Below are 20,236 nucleotides of genomic sequence, written 5' to 3'. Positions count from 1 at the left end.
TTCCCTAACTTCAGCATCTTCTCCACCAGCCTGCTCTTATTCTTCCACTGTACAGGGGAGTCTTTAAAATTAAAGGCCCCGTTTCCCAATAGTTTTCCTCCAGTGGGCTTCACGGGGGCGCTGGACATCACCGTCACCGGGAACAAGTGCGCAAGGGGCATCCCGCGCTTAAAGGTGATCTCCCTCTCCGTTATGTTCCTTACCATCACCTCCATGCGACGTGCCTGTACAGCTGAGGGCCTCTGCAATTCAGGTCTCACCAGCGCCCCAGCCGGGAACCGGGACTCCTCTTCCAGGTCGTGGGGGGGGGGGCGTCTACCAGCAGGGCCTCGCCCGCCGGTAATCTGGGGAATCTGGGGGTCCCCATCACGAATGCCGCCTCCCCTGGCCGTATCACCTTAGGCCTCGCCGGAGTGCACCACACCGTCCCTCGTTTGTACTCAGGATCCAGCCCCTGGGGGTTACTCACTCCTTCGTACACCGCTCGGAACACGGGATGTACCGGGAGGGTCTCCAGAATGTCCCCCCCCCGCCCGTCTGCTTACAGGCTCCCAAGAGCCGTCGCACCAGAGGGCAGTTGGTTCCCACCAGTAGGGCAGCGCCACCGGGTTCCACCCGGTCAGGACAGACCAACACCAGCGTCTCAAAGGCTTCTGACACTCCCACGTCTTCCTTCGAAAATTCCAGTCTCACTGACAAGTACCCATCGTACGGGTAATCACCATCACTTATGCCCCAAATCTCCAATTCGTTAAACGGAGTTACTGCCAAATGCTTCAGATATTTGTTGTAGAACGACCGGTACAGTAAGGTAACCTGCGACCCGGTGTCAAGGATGGCTTTCGCAAAGATTCCCTCTAGCCGTAGGGACACGCTGGAACGGGGTCCCACCAGTCCATCCGGAATTTGGGCTTGTTCGTTCCGGGGTTCCATAGAGGTTTTCTGGGAACGTGTTCCTCCCGAGACTCCAGTCCGTTCCCTCACTGAGCCTCTCCTAAGTTTCCCGACACCTCTCCCTTCTTCGTGGACCGGGGACCCTTCCCCCTTGGCGCATCTCGTCTCTCACAATCCTCCGCAAGTGGCCAGCTTTCCCATAGCGGTAGCACACTCCCGGCCAATCACATTCCCGGCGGAAATGCCCCTCTCTCCCACAGTTATAGCACCCGCTACCCGCCACCTCTCTCCTCCCTATACGGCCCCCTGGGGACCCCTTGGATTTCTCTGATCTCACCCCGGCTACCACCTCCTGAACCTCTGAAGACCGTCCCTGAGGGTCCGAGCCCCCTGATCGGCCCAAAGTACACTCCTCGGCCCGAACCGCTCGGATCAGCTGTCCGAATGATAGAGGGGGGCTCCGCTTAAATGGCTGCCGTACACTCCAAGCCACCCTGTCATCCTCCCGCGAACCGCTACATATCCTTAACTTCGCCACTCCGTCCTCCCTCACTACCCCTCGTCGCAGCAACCTCGCAAGCTTTCCTTCCAGCCGGAAAACATAGTCTGAGAGCTTTTCCCCTCTTCTGTGCCCCATCCGTTGAAACTCCGCTAAATGTTTCCAGGGATCTCCTGATAGTCCAAACACTTCCTGCCAAGCGTCCAAACACTCCGCTAGGGAAGCCAAGGGGCGTGCCGCTCTCAGATCGCGGACCACACGGGCCTCCCCGCCCCTTAAACTTTCCACCAATCGCTGTCTCTTTTCCTCATCCGAAACTGGCCACACCTCTAACAACTGGGATGTATCTTCATCCCAGATCTCATAGTCATCCTCCCCTTCCGGGGTGGGCCTGGCTCCTGAGAAAATTCTCAGCTTCGGGCGGTGCCCCTCAACCCTTTTCACTAGGGAGGTAATGGCAGCCGCTATCTCGGCAGTCTCATCACCCCACGGGGGCGGGGCCTGGCCAAACCTACCCACTCCACACCTCCACCCCTGGCTACTGCCACCCCCCCACCCCGCCCGGGGGCCTCATCTAGCTCCTCCTCCGGCACCTCCTCACTTGCGTCCTCGGGGAGGGTGTGGAGACCCCACGGCCACGCCTCCCTCTGGACGTGGACTGTCACTGGTAGTTCCAACGTCATGACGTCGGCACTCGTCCGTACCAACATCCAGCTGGACTCCAGTTCGTTTCCTCACCTTCTCGCTACAAGTTCTACCTGCCCGATACCTTTAATCAGACTCAACCCTCGCACCAGTGCATCTGCCGGAATGCGGAAATCCACCCCAAACAGCACGCACGCATGATTCACCGGTACATCCTCTAAATCGCACCAACTTACAATCTTATCTCGATCCATCTTCACACCACTTAACGCGACGACTATACAGCTTTACCGAAAATCCAAATCCGGGATGGTGCCCCCACTTCTAACACTCAGTTATATTGGCTCCTATATGTCTAGGGGAAATCCCACCCAGCACCTGCCTGAACGCTTCCCACGGAGTCGGTTGCCGCCCGAATCAATCCCAAACATCAGTCATCAGCCAGCACACCCAGTACGTTTTACCAAACACACTTTATAGATATCACTAAGTCTATGACATTAATATAAATTCGATACAGAAAGAGAAGCAATGAAAAAAAAAAAGGCGCCAACACTTATCAAAGTCTAAGATCTTCGCGCGCAACGGTTGGAGCTCAATAAATTCCTGACGACCACCCGGATCCTGTCGACTCACGTTTCGGGACCACCCGGAGTGATCGATCCGAGCCTTCCCGCACGTCCGACGTCCTCCCCGTCTCCCCTCCGACTCCCCCCAAAAACCCCGTCCACAGCCATATGATACAGCATTGTTTCCGAAAACAAAACGATACATGACCACCCATTGGTTAATAACACTCTGCTATCTATAATAATCCAAGCAACTGTCCACTTAGAGACTTTCTCAGCATTCCCCAGTATAACATAACAACAGAAGCCATTTTAAATGTAACGAAAAAGAAAGACCCCGTACACAGGTATCTGAAGCTGAGGGTTTATGAAGCACTGGCGAGGCTTCACGGAGGATTGTGAGTACTTCAGGGTGCCACATGTAATCCGGCCAGATGTGCTTGCATCGGAAAGGGATGAAAGGAAGTTCACGGAAATGATTCCGGGATCGAAACGCTATCAAATCAGGAGCACTTGATAACTGGAACTCAGATTGATGATGGGGCGGTGGGGGATGGGGGCTGTTGGTGTTGAAACCGATCGACTGTGTAAAGGCCTCGGTAAAGTAGATTTGGAGCGGAGTTTCCCTATGGTGAGAGGGTTCAGGGCCAGTGGGCCCACATAGAAGACTGTCATTTTCGGAAGGATATTAGCAGTAATTACTTTGGCTTTAGTGGGGTGAATCTGCGGAATTTGTTGCCACAGCCGGCTGCGGAGATTAAGGCATGGTATTTGAGACAGAGGTTGAGTGATGCGTCATTAGTCACGTCATGAAGGGATACAGGGAGACGGCAGAATATTAGGACTGAGAGGGAAACGGATCGGCCATGATGAAATGGCCGAGCAGACTCACGTCCCTGCCTCTCTGTCCTGTGATCGTATTTCGAGGTCCTGTGCTGGTGTGTGTCAGCGTCCCAAAGGATTTACACCGGGCTTGCAAATACGAAGAAAGCATTTTTTTTTTATCGGCAGGCATCCAAGATTCGGAATCTCCATTTCCAGGTTAGCTGTCAGTTTCCCTTTAAGGCTTTGACTTTAAGGCCAATTATTACCTGTCAGTATTTAAAGGGCTCGTGCTGAAGGGCATCCATTTCTAGTGCAGTACTACAGATTGTGATTTAATCTTTGGATTTCCTTACCGTCGTCTTGTTTATTTCAAGTCTGAGTCTGAGTGTATTCCAGTCAAAACTCTACACCTGTTCACCACCACCCATAGCTCTCTCGTTACAGAAGGTATGGCGAAGTCAGGGGTCTGAGAAAATGTGTCTTTTCATTGAAGACTATGACATTTCTACAGATGAACGTTGGGAGCATCCTGACTTGTAGCATCGCCGCCTGGAGTGTAGGCTGCAACGGACAAGGTCACTGGAGGCTGCAGAGGGATGTAGACTCAACCAACATCAGAGGCACCGCCTTCCCCAGCATCGAGGACATCTTCAAGATGCGGTGCCTCGAGAAGGCGGCTCCATCATTGAGGCCGCTCACCCCGGGGCAATTTACCTGCTCAAAACTACCATTAGGGAACAGGTACAGAAGTCTGAACGTTCAACGATTCAGAAACACCTTCTTCCCCTTCACCACCACATTTTTGAACTGATGTGCACCACTGCAAATTGTTGTGGTTTTCATTATATTTGTTTGTAATTGACATTAATTTTACATCTTTGCACTGTACTGATGCTGCAATAAAACAAATTCCAGGCCGTTCAAGTTTCAGGTGATAAATCAAATAGCAATTCCAGTAGAATACACCCGATACGGGGGGAACAAGATACTTGGCGCGCTGGTCGTCACCAGCCAGGGCACTGAGTACAGGAATCGGTAGATCACGTGGTGCAAGACGTTGGTGCGGCCGCTTTGCTTTAGGAAAAAGCAAAGAACTGGGTAGAGTGGACAGGGAGTTCTACGGGGATATTGCCAGGACTCGAAGCACAGAGTTATGGAGAGAAGGAAGGGGAAGGCTGGGACTTTATTTCCTGGAGCGTAGTTGTAAATTTGCAGACTTCCATAAACACAAGAGGGGCACAGACAGAGGGAATAGGCATATTCTTTTACCCAGGCTTGGGTTATCGAGTAACAGACGGCACAGGATTGAGGTGAGAGTGGGCGGAAAGGAGAAAGAGAGAGAGATCAGGTTGACGTAGGGTTTAGAGAGAACGGGGAGGGAAGAGAGAGATAGGGGTAGAGAGGCGTGAGAAGGGGGGGAGAGAGGTGAAACAGTTGGACAGAGGGAGCAGAAAAAGAGCGGGCGGAGAAAGGTCGAGGAAATAAGGGGAACTGAGGGGCTAGAGAGAAAGTTAGAGGAGCGGTAAAAAAAAGCGGGAAGGAGGAAATGGCGAGAAAGAAGGTGAAAAAAAGAGAGAGAGAGAGAGATTTGTCGGTGTGTGGTGGGGAGAATATGGTTACGCCAAGAGGGGGAGATGGAGTAGGACGGAAGGGCAGAGAGTGTTGGGAGGAAATTTTCAAGGATCCAGGAGTAAAAGTGAAGGAGAGAGAAGGAGGAGAAACTGGGGTTACTTATTTGATTCATGTCGTCTCCACTGGCTGTTGACAGAGATTCTGGATCCTTTCAGGAATATCGCGGAACAAAGGTGCCGCCTTCTCGCAGATGAAACGCCGATCACGTTCGCAAGAGTCTTTCCCTGGGTACGAGCGGCAGTCTTTGCAGTTGGACGTTCCAGAGGACTGCTTGTACAGGAGACCCCAGGCAACATTCCTGTCCAAGAGGGTTAAATGATTTAAACAGAGACAAAGCAGCTCCAGCAGAGAACCCGAGCCGAGACGGTCCACAAGCTAATCCCATAAAATCGCTCTCTCCTAACAGCCTGAGTCAGTCCGCAGACTCATCGCACTCATCCACTCGCTCCCCACAGCCCCGTGTCAGTACCCAGACAGATACCACGATCCCAATGTCTCCTCACAATCTTGTGTCAGTCCCCAAACTAATTGTACTGACCCAATGATACCCTACAGCCACGTGTCTCCCCAAACGAATCCCACAGACTCGCTTTCTCACCACAGTCCTCTGTCAGTCCCCATACGAATTGATCTGGCCCACCCTCTCCTTTCAGATCTGTTTCAGTCCCTGAACAAACCCCACTATCCCACCGTCTCTCTACAGACTTCTGGCTGTCCAGAAATGAATCCCTCTGGTCGACACTCTTCCCTCGGCCCTATGTCTTTCCCAGATGAATCGTGTTGCCCCTCGCTCGACCCGAAGCTTCCTGTCAGTCTCCGAACATATCCCACTACACCGGGCTCTCACCGTCGCCTCTGGTCCGCCTCCAGACTTATACCACAGGCACCCTCTCCCCCCCTCCGTCCGTCAGTTCGCAAACTAATCCTATTCACCCACGCTGTGTCCACCGCTCTGTATCGATCTCCAAACTACTCCAGTTGTCCTACTCTCGCCACTCAGATCTTTGTCATTCAGCAAACAAAGGTCACTGTTGCTCCTTCTCCTCACAGCCCGGCGACTATCTCCAAAATAATCCCACTTCACCGCGCTCTCTTCACCAACATGCGTCAGTACCGAAAAAATCCCTGTCTGCTCAGCACTCTGCACTGCCCCCTGGCGGTTTCCGAAATATTCCAACTGGCCTGTCTTTCCCCGACAGATACGTGTCGGCCTCAAAATGCTTCCATTGCAGCACACTCTCCCGACAACCACGTACAGTCTCATCACAAACTAATCCCAATCTCTCCCGTCACGACTAAGTCAACGCGAACTCTCACCCCACAGATCAGTCCAAATCTCACCCGTCTTCGCATTGTCCAATCCAGTATGCACTGTTTCTTGACACAAGTTTGTCGGATACAAATCTCTGGGAAATTAAATTTATTTGATTAATGCCGAGAATCGAAAGGTATCTACAAAGCTTCTCTCTGTTGATTACAGCACGAATCAACAATGGGACCGTGTGGAGGGAGCTTCACTCTGTGCCTGACCCCAGGAGTGTGTGATGAGCGGTGTGGAGGGAGATTCACTCTGAGTCTGACCCCGGGAGTGTGTGATAGGACTGTGTGGAGGGATATTCACTCTGTGTCTGACCCCGGGAGTGGGTGATGGGACTGTGTGGAGGGAGTTTCACTCTGTGTCTGAGCCCGGGAGTGTGTGATGGGACGGTGTGGAGGGATATTCACTCTGTGTCTGACCCCGGGAGTGTGTGATGGGACGGTGCGGAGGGAGTTTCACTCTGTGCCTGACCCCGGGAGTGTGTGATAGGACTGTGTGGAGGGATATTCACTCTGTGTCTGACCCCGGGAGTGGGTGATGGAACTGTGTGGAGGGAGTTTCACTCTGTGTCTGAGCCCGGGAGTGTGTGATGGGACGGTGTGGAGGGATATTCACTCTGTGTCTGACCCCGGGAGTGTGTGATGGGACGGTGCGGAGGGAGTTTCACTCTGTGTCTGAGCCCGGGAGTGTGTGATGGGACGGTGTGGAGGGAGATTCATTCTGTGTCTGACTCAGGAAGTGTGTGATGGGACGGTGCGGAGGGATCTTAACTCTGTGTCTGACACAGGAGTTGTGTGATTGGACGGTTTGAGAGAGATTTGCTCTGTGTCTGACTCTGGGAGTGTATGCTGGGACGGTGGGGCGGTAGCTTCACTTTGTGTCTTACCCCGAGAGTGTGTGCTGGGAGTGTATTGTCGGTGTACACTCTGTGTCTGACTCCGGGAGAGGTGATGGGACGGTGGGGAGGTAGCTTCACTCTGTGTCTGACTCCGGGAGTGAGTGCTAGGAGTGTATTGTGGGTCTAAACCCTGTGTCTGACCCCGGGGTTTTTTGATGATTCCTGTGTTACTGCGGGATCTTCTCGTCGTTGGACACTTACCGCTTCATCCCTTGAATTGATTTGCAGAAGCCTTGAATCACAGTTTGAGCACTCCCGCATCGCTGAGTAGAAAGATCTCCCAAAGGTGGACACATAATAACACCGGTCTTTGTTTGAGATCCAGTCCTTGGAACACGTTTGCTCTGGAAATCAGGAACAAAGACGAGTGAGAAACTGCGTGAATCTCCCTTCGCAAATTCCCATCACACATACCGGGGGTGACACACAGAAGGAATTTCCTTCCACGTGGTCTCATCACGCACACCTGAGATCAGACACAGAGCGAATCTCCCCCCACACCATCCCATCACACTTTACCAGGGTCAGGCACAGTGTGACGTTCCATCCACACCATCCATCACACACTACCTGGGTCAGGAACAGAGTGAATTTCGTACCACACTGTCTAATCGCACACACCCGGGAGTGACACAGAATGAAACTCGCTCCACAACATCTTATCACAGATTCATAGGGTCAAGCATGGAGTGAAGTTCCCTCAGCATCGTCCATCTCCGGTCAGTCACAGATTGATCTACCTCTGCCCCCTCCACTGATACACTCATAGAGTCAGACACAAAGTGATGCTCGCTCCACACCGTCCAATCACAGACTCGGGGTGTCAGACGCAAAGTGATGCCCGCTCCACACCGTCGCATCACAGACTCGCGGTGTCAGACACAGAATGATGCTCCCTCCAGACCGTCCCATCACAGACTCGGGGTGTCGGACGCATAGCGATGCCCGCTCCACACCGTCCCATCACAGACTCGGGGTGTCAGACACAAAGTGATGCTTGCTCCACACCGTCCCATCACAGACTCGCGGTGTCAAACACAGAATAATGCTCCCTCCACACCGTGCCGTCACAGACCCCAGGGATCAAACACGGAGTGAAGCTCACTCCGCAGCACCTCATCACACAGCCTCTGCGTCAGACCCAGAGTGAAGTTCCCTCCGCCCTCTGCCATCGCACAGCAATGGGGTCAGACACAGAGAGATGATCACTCAGGTGTGTGAAATCAGACACATTCACCGGAAGGCACAGTGTCCAACCTAGTCACTCACGGATTCAGACAATGACTGACATTCTTATCCCTCCACACGCTCCCGGAGTCAGAAACATAGTGAAGCTCCCACCACACCCTCCTTTCCCAGCGCACACTCCCGTGGTCAGACGTGCAGGGATGCTTCACCTCTGCTGCTCGTCAGAAATTGGCAAATTTCACTCTTCGTCCATTTGAAAGTTCGGAGCTTCGTTTCGAAGATGGAGAGGCTGTTGTTGAGAAAATATAGATTCTGGAAGCAGTCATTGTTAGAGAGTTTCAGTTGATGGATCTGTTGTTGACAGTGGGTCTGTGTCATTTTCATCTCCTGATCCTGTTCCCAAGGTAGCTGACATTTTTTGTCGGAGATGATCTGAGACTGACGGATCTGTGATACTGAGAGATATGGTGAAGGACGTTCAGCGTTTACAGTGAGGTGTGAGACAGCAGTACGGTATGGGCGGGTCGCGGTAAGAGATGTGTCAGTGTCACCGTGCAGTGCTGCGCGTTTCATGCTGAGGAGCGTGTAGGTGTCACGGGGACGAGTGTTGCAGTGAGGATGCGACTGTTTTCGTGTCCCAGTGGGAGGCGTGCTGTGTCACGGTACAGATGGTGTGTGTGCCACGTTGAGGGGCTTGTCATTGTCAGGAATGAGGGGCGTGCCGGTGTGACTGTCAGGAGCGTCGATGCCACCGTCAGGTATGAGTTTGCGTCATTATCGCGGTGATAGTTGTTTCCGTGTCACAGTGAGGGACATGTCGGTGTTGCGCTGAGCAACACTAAAGACAGCACAGCAGCAGTCACTGGAGTTCGAGCGAAAAATGAGGGAAGTGCAAGGGACATCTATTCCAAAGAAGAAGACATTATCGAATGGTAGAAGGACCCGACCATGGCTGACAAGTGGAGTCAGAGCCAAAGTATAAACAAAACCGAGGACGCACAAAGAAGCCAAACCTAGTGGGAAGATAGCGGACTGGGAAGCTTTTACAAACGCGGAGACGGAAACTAAGAAGGTCAGTAGGAAGATGGATTGCGAAAGGGAGCTGGCGACCAATATCAAAGAAGATACTAAAAGTTTTTTTTTTAGTATATCAAGGGAAAAAGAGACTCTTGGGTAGATATGTGTCCAATACAAATTGATGCTGGAACTATTGTCATGAGAGACGCAGAGATGGCATAGGAGCTGAATGCTTATTTTGCATCAATCTTCACAGTGGAAGACGTCTGCAGTACACCGGACATTCAAGAGTGCCAAGGAAGTGAAGTATGTGCAGTGAAAATGACGACTGAGAAGGTGCTCAGGAAACTTAATGGTCTGAGGGTGGATAAATCTCCTGGACCTGATGGAATGCACTCTCGGGTTCTGACGGAAGTAGCTGGACAGATTGCGGAGGCAGTAACAATGATCTTTAAGGAGTCGATAGATTTTGCCACAGTACCGGGTGACTGGAATATTGCAAATGTTACTCCGCTATTTAAGAAGGGTGGGAAACTCTCGACCGGCTATCCTGACATTAGTGGTTGGGAAATTGTTCTAATCGATTGTTAGGGATGAGATTACGGAGTACCTGGAGGCACATTACAGGATAGGCCACAGCCAGAAAAGGAACATCCTGCCTGGCAAACCTACTGCAATTCTTTGATGAAATTACAATCAGTGTAGACAAAGGAAATGTAATACATATGGCGTGGATTTTCAGAAGGCATTTGATAATGTACCGCTCATGGGGCTGCTTAGAAAGAAAAGAGCCCATGGAATTACAGGGAAGTTATTAGTGTGAGTGGAGCATTAGCAGGTCGGCAGAAAGCACAGAGTGGTCAGAAAAGGATTTTGTTCTGGCTGACGGCCGTTTACCACTGGAGTTCCACAGCAGGTCGCTGTTGGCACCGCTGCTTTTTACGATGCATGACAATGATTTAGTCTACGGTATGAATTAATTAGTGGTTAAATTTGCTGTTGATACAAAGATACATGGCGGAGCGAGCTGTGTTGAGGAAACAGACAGCCTGCAGATAGATTGAGAGAGTTTAGGGGAATAGGAAAGAAGTGGCAACTGAAGTACAGTGTTGGAAAGTGTATGGTCCTGTACGTTGGTGGAATAAATAAACAGGCAGACACTTATTTAGTGGGAAAGAGAATTCAGAATGCAAAAATGCAAAGGCACTTGGGAGTCCTTGTGCAAAATACCCTAAAAATTAACTTCTAGGTAAAGTCGATCGTGAAGAAGGCGAATGCAATGTTGGCATTCATTTATACAGGTACAGAATATATGAGCAGGAATCTAATGTTGAGGTTCTGTAAGACACTCATGAGACCAGACTTGGTGTATTGTGTGCAGCTTTGGGCTACTTATTTTAGAAAGGATGTCCCAACGTTGGAGAGGGTTCAGAGAAGATTGGCGAGAATGATTCCAGGAATGAAACGGCTACCGTATGAGGAATGTCTGGAAGCTCTTGGGATGTATTCCCTTGAAATCCGGAAAATTAGGGAGGGATCTCACAGAAACATTCCGAATGTTAAAAAGCTTGAACCGATCAGATATGACAAAGTTAATTTCATGGTAGGAGATTCCAGGACAGGAGTGCAAGACTTCATGATTGAAGGACGTCCATTTAGAACTGAGATGCCGAGACATTACTTTAGTCAGACGGTGAGAAATCCGTGGAATTTATTGGCACAAGCGCCTGTGGAGGCTAAGTCATTCGGTGGATTTAAGGCAAAGATGGATAGGTTCTTGATTAGCCAGGGCATCAAAGGGTATGCCGTGAAGGCACTGGAGTGGGGATGACTGGAAGAGTTGGATCGGCCCATGACTGAATGGCGGAGCAGACTCGATGAGTCAAATGCCCTACTTCCACTCCTCTATCTTACAGACTTATGGTCTTGTGTCCCTACGTTCTCGTCTCACCTTCTAGTCGGAACAACCTTCCTGCCGCTATACTATGTATTCATTTTAAAATAGTATGTATTTCAATAAGATCTCCTCTTATTCTTTTGAAACCCAGAGGGTGCATGGAGAGAAGGCAGGTACAGGGTTCTCAGTTGGACGATTAGCCATGATCATTCTGAATGGCGGTGCTGGTTCGAAGGGCCGAATGTCCTACTCCTGCACCTATTTTCTATGTTTCTATGTTTCACTCCTGTCATCCTTTTTTTCTTCACATAATTGAAGAATGTCTTGTGGTTTTCCTTTACCCTACTCGCCAAGGCCTTCTCATGCCCCCTTCTTGCTCTTCTCAGCCCCTTCTTAAGCTCTTTTCTTGCTTCCCTATATTCCTCAATAGACCCATCTGATCCTTGCTTCCTCAACCACATGTATGCTGCCTTCTTCCACCTGACTAGATTTTCCACCTCACTTGTCACCCATGGTCCTTCACCCTACCATTCTTTATCTTCCTCTCCGGGGCAAATTTAACCCGAACATCCTGCAGGAGATCTCTAAACATCGACCACATGTCCATAGTACATTTCCGTCTACTCTACCCCATTCCACTCTCCCGTGATAAGACAGGAAATGAAACAATTTCAGCCCTATCTCACCGTGGTCAGACACAGTCTGCTGCTCTTCTTCCCCGTCGCATCACACAACACAGGGGTTAGATATGCAAGAAGCTCCCTCCACACCATCCTATCACACACTCCGGGGTGAAAAACAGAGAGACGTCTTCTCCACAAACTCCCACCATAAAATCGAGCGGTCAGGTATAGAGTTAAGCGCCTCTCACAGTGTCCATTTGCACACTCTTGGGATCAGGCACAGTGTAGCTGCTTCAGCACCTTCTGATTACTGACACCCGGAGAAAGACATGGAGTGAAGCTCTTTCTCACTCTCCCATGACACACGAGCAAGGTCAGAAACAGTCCCATCACAGACACCCGCAGTCAGTTATACAGTGTAGGTCTCCGCAAGCCATTCAGTCACACACTTCCTGATGGGTCAGACACAAATCTGGGTTCCATCCACAATGACCCGTCACACACTCCCGGGAACAGACGAAGAATGACGCTCTTGTCTCACGGGCCCATCATACTCCCCCGGTGTCAGACACAGAGTGATGCTCCTTCCACACTGTCCCGGGTTCAGCCTCAGACTGAAGCTTTCTGTCCACCACACCATCACACACTCCTTGGGTCAGGCATGGAGAGAAGCTCCCTGCACACTGTCACATCACACAGTCCTGCGGGCAAACACAGAGCGAACCTCCACCCACGGTACCCCATTACTCCCGCCCGTGATCAGATAGGAAATGAAACGTCTCGGCACCATCCCACCGCATACGCCCGTGGTCCGACACAGTATGATGCTCCTTCTACCCCGTCACATCACACAACACAGCGTTCAGAGAACTAGAGATGCTCCCTCTGCACCGTTCTCTCACGCAACCCTCGTATCAGACACAGAGCAGAACACCATCCAGGCACGCGTCACTGTTCCCGCTGTCAGTCACATACATGATTCCCCTCCGAAACGCATTCACCCACTCCCCACCCCCGCTATTCCTCCCCATCACACGCACACTGTGTCACAAAGAGAGTCCAATGATACACAGACGGGGTGAGACACAGATTTAAGCTTCCTTCACACGGTCAGATCACACACTAAAATGGTCAGGCGCAGATGGAATCTCGCTCTCCGCGGTCTCATCACACACTACACGCTTCAGACGTGGAGCGAAGCTCCCGTCCGCATTGTCCCATCACCCACTCTCGGAGTCAGACACCGAGTTTAGTTCCCTCTACAAAGCCTCGTCACGTACTGCCTGGGTCAGTCACAGAGTGAATCTCTCTCTCCATGGGCTCAGCACACATTCCAGCGGTCAGACGTAGGGTGATGTTTCCTGCACACCGTCCAATTACACCCTTACACGTGCCAGTTTCTGAATGTTACTCCTTCCACACCGTTTCATTACACACCCTCGGGGTCAGACACAGAGTGAAGCGAAGTCCACACCGCCCCTCATACACTCGCTGAGTAAGAGATCAGAATTTAGAACGTTCTCCAAAGTCCAATCTCCCACAGCCTTTGTCAGACACACTGTGAATCTCTCTCTCTCCACAACCCCATCACACACTCCAGCGGTTAGACACGGAAAGAAACTGCCTTAGCACACACGACAAATATCCCAGGGAGGCCGATTCTCCCTCTCCGTCTTCTCAACACACCGCAGAGCAAACTGCCTGGCACAGAGGGAAGCTGCCTGCTCACCTTCCCATCACACTCTCCCGAGAATAACACAATGCGAATCTCCCTCCTCACGTCCAATAACACACTGCCGTGGGTAGACAGAGAATGAATCTCCCTCCACACGGCCACATCACACACCACCGCGTCTAAGAAAGTGTGAACCCCCCTCCTTACGTTTCATCACACAGTTCCTGGCGAAGCACAAATTGAAGCTCTCTCTGAACCGTCCCATCACACCCCCCTGTGTTCACGCACAAAGCGAAGTACCGCCCTCACCCTCCCAGACACAGAGGCTCTCTCTCCCTCTCTCCTCTCTCTCTCTCTCTCTCTCTCTCTCTGATCCCATTGCACACTCCAGGAATCACCAATCAGGGGTCAGACACTGGGTGAAGCTCTCTGGGCCCTGTCCGTTCACACAAACCGCCTGGCAGACTCAGAGGGAAGAAGGATCCATACCGTCCCATCAGAAATTCACGAAGTCAGACATAGAGTGAAGCTGTAATGTTATGTCGCACAATCCCGTGGTCAGACACAGAGTTAATCAACCTCCACACCGTCCCGTCACACTCTCCTGTGTTCAGTGACAAAGTGAAACTTCCTCCACGCAGCACCATCACACACTCACCCGTCAAACACAGAGGGAATCTCCTTCCATATGATCTCTTTACATACTCCCGATGTCAAGCACAGAGTCATTCTTCCTCTCTCTATCCCGCCCTGTGATGAGGCGCGGGTTAAAGAGGGGGATGATGGCTCACCTCTTCTGCTGGTCAACAATTCACAGATTTGAGCCATACTCTCGTTGACAGATTTGTACTTCGTTTCCATCTCAGTGAACTGTTGACGGAGATCAGATATCTCAGATATCTTGGAATGAAGGGTTGCGTTTAACTCATGGTAGTTTCGGTCGAGGGTGATCATAGATTGACGAATCTGTGATACTGAGAGAGATGGTGAAGGATGTTTAGCGTTTACAGTGACACGTGAGTCAGCATCACGATACCGAGCGGATCACAGAGAGTATTGTGTCAGTGTCACGTTGAAGGTTGTCACCGTGAGAGGAGTCGGCGTGTCGTGTCACGCTGAGGGGTATTTCAATGTGTCGGTGAAGGTTATGTTGTTGTCACAATTGGGGTCTGCGTCAATATCATGCGGGTCATGTTCGAGTTGCTGTGAAGGCCGTGGCGGTGTCACCGTGATAGGTGATTCTGTGCCCCGGCGAGAGTTGCGCTAGGTCGCAATGAAGTATATCTCGATGTCACGGTGAGTCAAATGTCAGAATAATGGTCTTGGTGTTGTCACGGTGAGTGGAGTATCTGTGTCATGGTGTGGGGTGTGTTTGTCTCACAGAGAGGAATGTGTCTGTGTCACGGTGACAGGCATGTCATTGCCACGGTGGTTGTAACAGTGTCAGGCTGAGGTGTTTTGGTATCACGCTAAGAGGTTTGCCTGTGTCAGAATGAGGTGTGGGTAATTGCCTCAGTGAGCGGTGCATCTGCGTTATGTTGGGCGGTGATATTGTCTCTATAAGGGATGTTACAGTGACTTCTGAGTCTTTGTCACGAGGCGGTGCGGATCACGTCGAGGAGCGTGAATGTGTCACAGTGTACGGCACCTCAGTGTCACGGTGAAGAGCCTGTCGGTGTCATTTTTAGGTGTGTTTCGCTGTCGCCTTGGGGAGTTTATCAGTAACACGGTCAGTGGGAACGTTGATGTTACAGTGCGGGGTACGTTGCGGTCAGTGTGACTGCCACGTGTGTGACACGGCGATGTTCGTGTCCGTGTCGCGGTTAGGGGTGTATCTGTTTCTCGTTGAAGGTCGTGACCGTGCTACGGTGACAGCATTGTTCATGTTATGGTGAATAGCGTGTCGGTGTCAGGATGAGTCTTGATTGTGTTACGGTGAAGGCCGTGTCTTTATCACGGTTAGGTGTTTGTCTGTGTTATGGTGGTTTTAATCGGTGTTACGGTAAGGGGCGTGTCTGTGTCACTGTGGTGTTTTCCAATAACAGTTTGTTCCACTCTCTTTATTTATGGACTGACTCCACCCGGAGACCGTTCCACTCACCATGGATCGAGAGTCCGGCCACAATTATGATGAGGGCGGACGTAACTAAGCACAGCAGGCAGATCTGACGGTGTGGTCTGTTTCCCATCCTCCGTTTCGACTCCTGCTCATGCGCACCTGTAGAGAGACCACTCGGCCATAACACCAGAAGGTATAGGAGCAGAGGTAGGCCATTCCGGTCATAGAGTCTGCTCGGCCATTCAATCATGGGCTGATCCCATTTTTCCAGTCATCCCCACTCCCCTGCATACTCCCAATACCCATTGAAACGCTGGCTAATCAAGAACCTATCCATCTCTGCCTTACATTTCCCCCATGCTTCGCTTCCGCAGCTGCTCGGGACAACAAATTCCACAGATTTACCACCCTCTGACTGATTTAATTTCTCCGCATCTCAGTTCTAAAAGGACGTCTTTCAATCCTGAAGTCGTGCCTTCTTGTCCTAGATTCCCCTACCATGGGAAAGAACATTTCAATATCTAACCTGTTCAGGCTTTTCAACATTCGGAACTGTTCTATGAGACCAACCCTCCTTCTCCTGAACTCCGGGGAATACATCCCAAGAGCTGCCTGATGTTCTTCATACAGCAACCCTTTCATTCCGGATATCATTGTCGTGAATGTTCTCTGAAACATCTCTTATGTCAGTATACCTCAGGAGCCCAAAACTGCACGCACTACTCTAAGTGTGTCTCACGCTGGCCTCAACATCACTCCCTGCTCTTCTATTCTACAGCTCCAGAAAAGAATGTCAACATTTATTTCGCTTTCTTCACCACCGAGTCAACTAGGAGGATTCAGAGTTTATTATTTTTCACATTTGTGTTATTGTTTGCCCGCTTTGTTCTATTTTCACACATTGGGTACATGATGGGCTAAATTCTACCATTTCTCGAACTGTATCTGTGACTGATCTATGTCGCATTGAATTGTTTTGCTAGTTTTCAACATGATCCACAAGACCACCCATCTTCGCGTCATGTACAACTCACCAACGCACCCATCCACAATCTCATCCGCATTATTTACATACGTCACAGACAGGAGGTGGAATGAGCTCCCAGAGAAGTGGTGGAGAGAGATGAATTAGACATTTGAAAATCTTGGGCGAATGACAGCCGACGCATCTCAGAATTGCGTCACTACTGTGAACTCTGACCTGTTTGTGCGGTAGTTGCCATCCCTCCAGCTCCCGAGGCAATGGGAGAATCCTCATCCTCATCGATGAGGGATTCGTCTTTCCGTAAGTTGAGCTGTGAGTAGGTGGAGGTCAGACCGTCTGGAAGAGAAAGTCAGACAGGCAGGTTAGGGAGAGAATGAGACAGCGGTAGAGTTGTGTTAGAGAGTCGCGGAGAGAGAGAAGAGACAGCAGAAGGGAGAGAGCGTTAAGCGATGGGATGGGGGCTGAGAGACAGCGAGATAAATGGTTTGGGGAGAAATAGGGGAAAGAGAGGGGAGACGGTGAAGGCAATGGGCAGGGGCAGGGAGAGAGCGATGGGGCAATGGGGGAAGAATGCGAGAGCAGTGGGGGAAGAGAACAAAGTGAGAAAGGGGATACAGATTGAGAGACGGGGGGCGGTGTGGTGTGCCGGGGGAGAGAGCAGGAAGACGGGAACAAGAGAGGGGAGTGAAAGGTGCGAAAGAGAGGATGACGTAGAAGGGAGAGTTTGTGGAGAACAGTGGGCGATGGATGGGAAAGAGAGGAGAATTTGAGAGAGGGGACATATCGAGGGGAGATAGTGTCGGGGACGGGGAGATAGAGGTGGATCGGGTGAAGTAAAAGTCGTGGAGGAGAGATGAGCGGCAAACTTAGGAACAGAGAGAGGTGGGAAGAACGGGTGGGGTTAGGGAAGGGATAACAGTGAGCAGAGAGGGCGAAAATGAGGGGACAGTGTGAGTCAGTCTGAGAGAGGAACAGGGTGATAGCGGAGGGGAGAGAGGGAGAGAGGATAGAGAGATAGAGGAGACGGTGGGAGAGAAAGGAGGGGAGGAGAGACAATTATACGGATGTTGCCTGGAATGGAGAGAGTGTCTCATGAAAGCAGGTTGAGTGAACTCGGCCTTTTCTCCGTGGAGCGACGGAGTATGAGAGGTGACTTGATGGAGGTGTACAAGATAATGACAGGGATTGATCGCGTGGATAGTCAAAGGCTTTTCCCCATGAATTGCCTCGCACGAGAGGACATAGTTTTAAGGTTCTTAGAGGTAGGTGCAGAGGAGCTGTCAGGGATAAGTTTTTCACGCAGAGTGTGGTCACGCCGGAAGGGACTGCCGCCGGCGGTAGTGAAAGCGGGAAGGGTAGAGACTTTTAAGTGACTCCTGGATGCCAACATGGAGCTTAGAAAAACAGTGGGCTAAGGTTAAAGCCGAGGTAGTTCTAAGTTAGGGAGATGTTCGGCACAGCTTACTATGCCGAAGTGCCTATATTATACTGTATGTTTTCTATATGTCTATGTTTCTATGGAGAGACGGAGGGAAGGAGTGGGAGATAGGGGGTGGAAGATAGAGGAGGGAGAGAGATACTGGATGGCCTGAGACCCAGGGAGACTTGTCGAGCAAAGTTGAACAGGAAGGACAGATGAGGCACGGACAGTAGATGCAATGCATTTAGACTTTAACAAGGCTTCAGATGGTACAGTACTCTGGAAGATGATGGTACAGGAGTCGGGAGTTCACAGTGCAGTTGTGCGGTGACACTGCATTTGTTCACTGTTGGTCGCCACTGAGCGGAAAGATTTACGTCGAAGTTGGACTCGGGTGAATGAGGTATGGAGAGAGGTCTGACCGGTTGGGACGTTATTGCTTAGTGCGCGTGGGTGCCATTACAGAGAAGTATAAAAGCACGAGGGGCGCAGACAGGATGAATGAGGACAGACGTTCCGCAGGTCCGGTGTTTCGGGTGACAGAGGGCACAGGATTGAGGTCAGAGTCGATGGCGAGGAGGGAGAGAGATGAAGAAACTGCAGGGAGTGTTAGATAGAACGAAGAATAGACAATAGACAATAGGTGCAGAAGTATACCATTCGGCCCTTCGAGCCTGCACCGCCATTCTGAGATCATGGCTGATCATCTACTATCAATACCGGGTTCCTGCCTTGTCGCCATAACCATAACCTTGATTCCCCTATCCATAAGATATCTATTTAGCTCCTTCTTGAAAGCATCCTGAAAATTGGCCTCCACTGCCTTCCGAGGCAGCGCGTTTCACGCCTCCACAACGCTCTGGGAGAAGAAGTTCCTCTTCAACTCTGTCCTAAATGACCTACCGCTTATTCTTAAACCATGACCTCTGGTACTGGACTCTCCCAGCATCTGGAACATATTTCCTGTCTCTATCTTGTCCAATCCTTTAATAATCTTATATGTGTCAATCAGATCCCCCCTCAATCTCCTTAATTCCAGCGTGTACAAGCCCAGTCTCTCTAACCTCTCTGCGTAAGACAGTCCGGACATCCCAGGAATTAACCTCGTGAACCTACGCTGCACCTCCTCCACAGCGAGGATGTCCTTCCTTAACCCTGGAGACCAAAACTGCACACAATACTCCAGGTGTGGTCTCACCAGGGCCCTGTACAAATGCAAAACGATTTCCTTGCTCTTGTACTCAATTCCCTTTGTAATAAAGGCCAACATTCCATTAGCCTTCTTCACTGCCTGCTGCACTTGCTCATTCACCTTCAGAGACTGATGAACAAGTACTTCTAGATCTCTTTGTATTGCTCCCTTACCTAACTCCACACCGTTCAGATAATAATCTGCCTTCCTGTTCTTGCTCCCAAAGTGAATAACCTCACACTTATTCAAATCAAAGGCCATCTGCCAAGTTTCTGCCCACTCACCCGGCCTATCCAAGTCACCTTGAATTCCCCTAACATCCTCATCACTTGTCACACTGCTACCCAGCTTAATATCATCAGCAAACTTGTTGATGTTATTCACAATGCCTTCCTCTAAATCATTGATGTAAATCGTAAACAGCTGTGGTCCCAATACCGAGCCCTGTGGAACCCTACTAGTCACCACCTGCCATTCCGAGAAGCACTCATTCACTGCCACCCTTTGCTTTCTATCTGCCAACCAGTTTTCTAACCATGTCAATATCCTCCCCCCAATGCCATGAGCTCTGATTATACCCACCAATCTGCTATGTGGTACCTTATCGAATGCTTTCTGAAAGTCAAGGTACACCGCATCCACTGGATCTCCCGCGTCTATCTTCCTGGTTACATCCTCGAAAAATTCCAATAGATTAGTCAAGCATGATTTGCCCTTGGTAAATCCATGCTGGCTCAGCCTAATCCTATCACTGCTATCAAGATATGCTGTTATTTCATCTTTAATAATGGACTCAAGCATCTTCCCCACTACTGATGTTAGGCTAACAGGGCGATAGTCCTCTGTTTTCTCTCTACCTCTTTTCTTAAAAAGTGGGATAACATTAGCCATTTGCCAATC

The 20,236-nt window shown here is 50.6% G+C and overlaps 1 protein-coding gene across 1 annotated transcript in view; it reads right to left on the bottom strand.

The window, feature by feature from the left end:
* Positions 1 to 2,492: 2,492 nt before the first annotated feature.
* The window catches only part of LOC140207265 (uncharacterized), a 225,897-nt gene continuing 208,153 nt past the window's right edge, over positions 2,493 to 20,236 (bottom strand). Inside the window, exons 2-6 of the mRNA XM_072275719.1 lie at positions 15,782 to 15,898; positions 14,472 to 14,654; positions 7,482 to 7,624; positions 6,406 to 6,470; positions 2,493 to 5,362 (exon numbers count right to left, since the gene is read on the bottom strand). Of these exons, the coding sequence (XP_072131820.1) occupies positions 5,173 to 5,362; positions 6,406 to 6,470; positions 7,482 to 7,624; positions 14,472 to 14,654; positions 15,782 to 15,898 (698 nt within the window). The 3' untranslated portion in view covers positions 2,493 to 5,172. The remainder of the gene's footprint in view (positions 5,363 to 6,405; positions 6,471 to 7,481; positions 7,625 to 14,471; positions 14,655 to 15,781; positions 15,899 to 20,236) is intronic.

This window comes from Mobula birostris, chromosome 13, assembly GCF_030028105.1.
Source record: "Mobula birostris isolate sMobBir1 chromosome 13, sMobBir1.hap1, whole genome shotgun sequence".
Lineage (NCBI taxonomy): Eukaryota > Metazoa > Chordata > Chondrichthyes > Myliobatiformes > Myliobatidae > Mobula > Mobula birostris.
The sequence above is the reverse complement of the archived record's forward strand: the minus strand, read 5'-3'. Positions and strand labels throughout refer to the sequence as shown.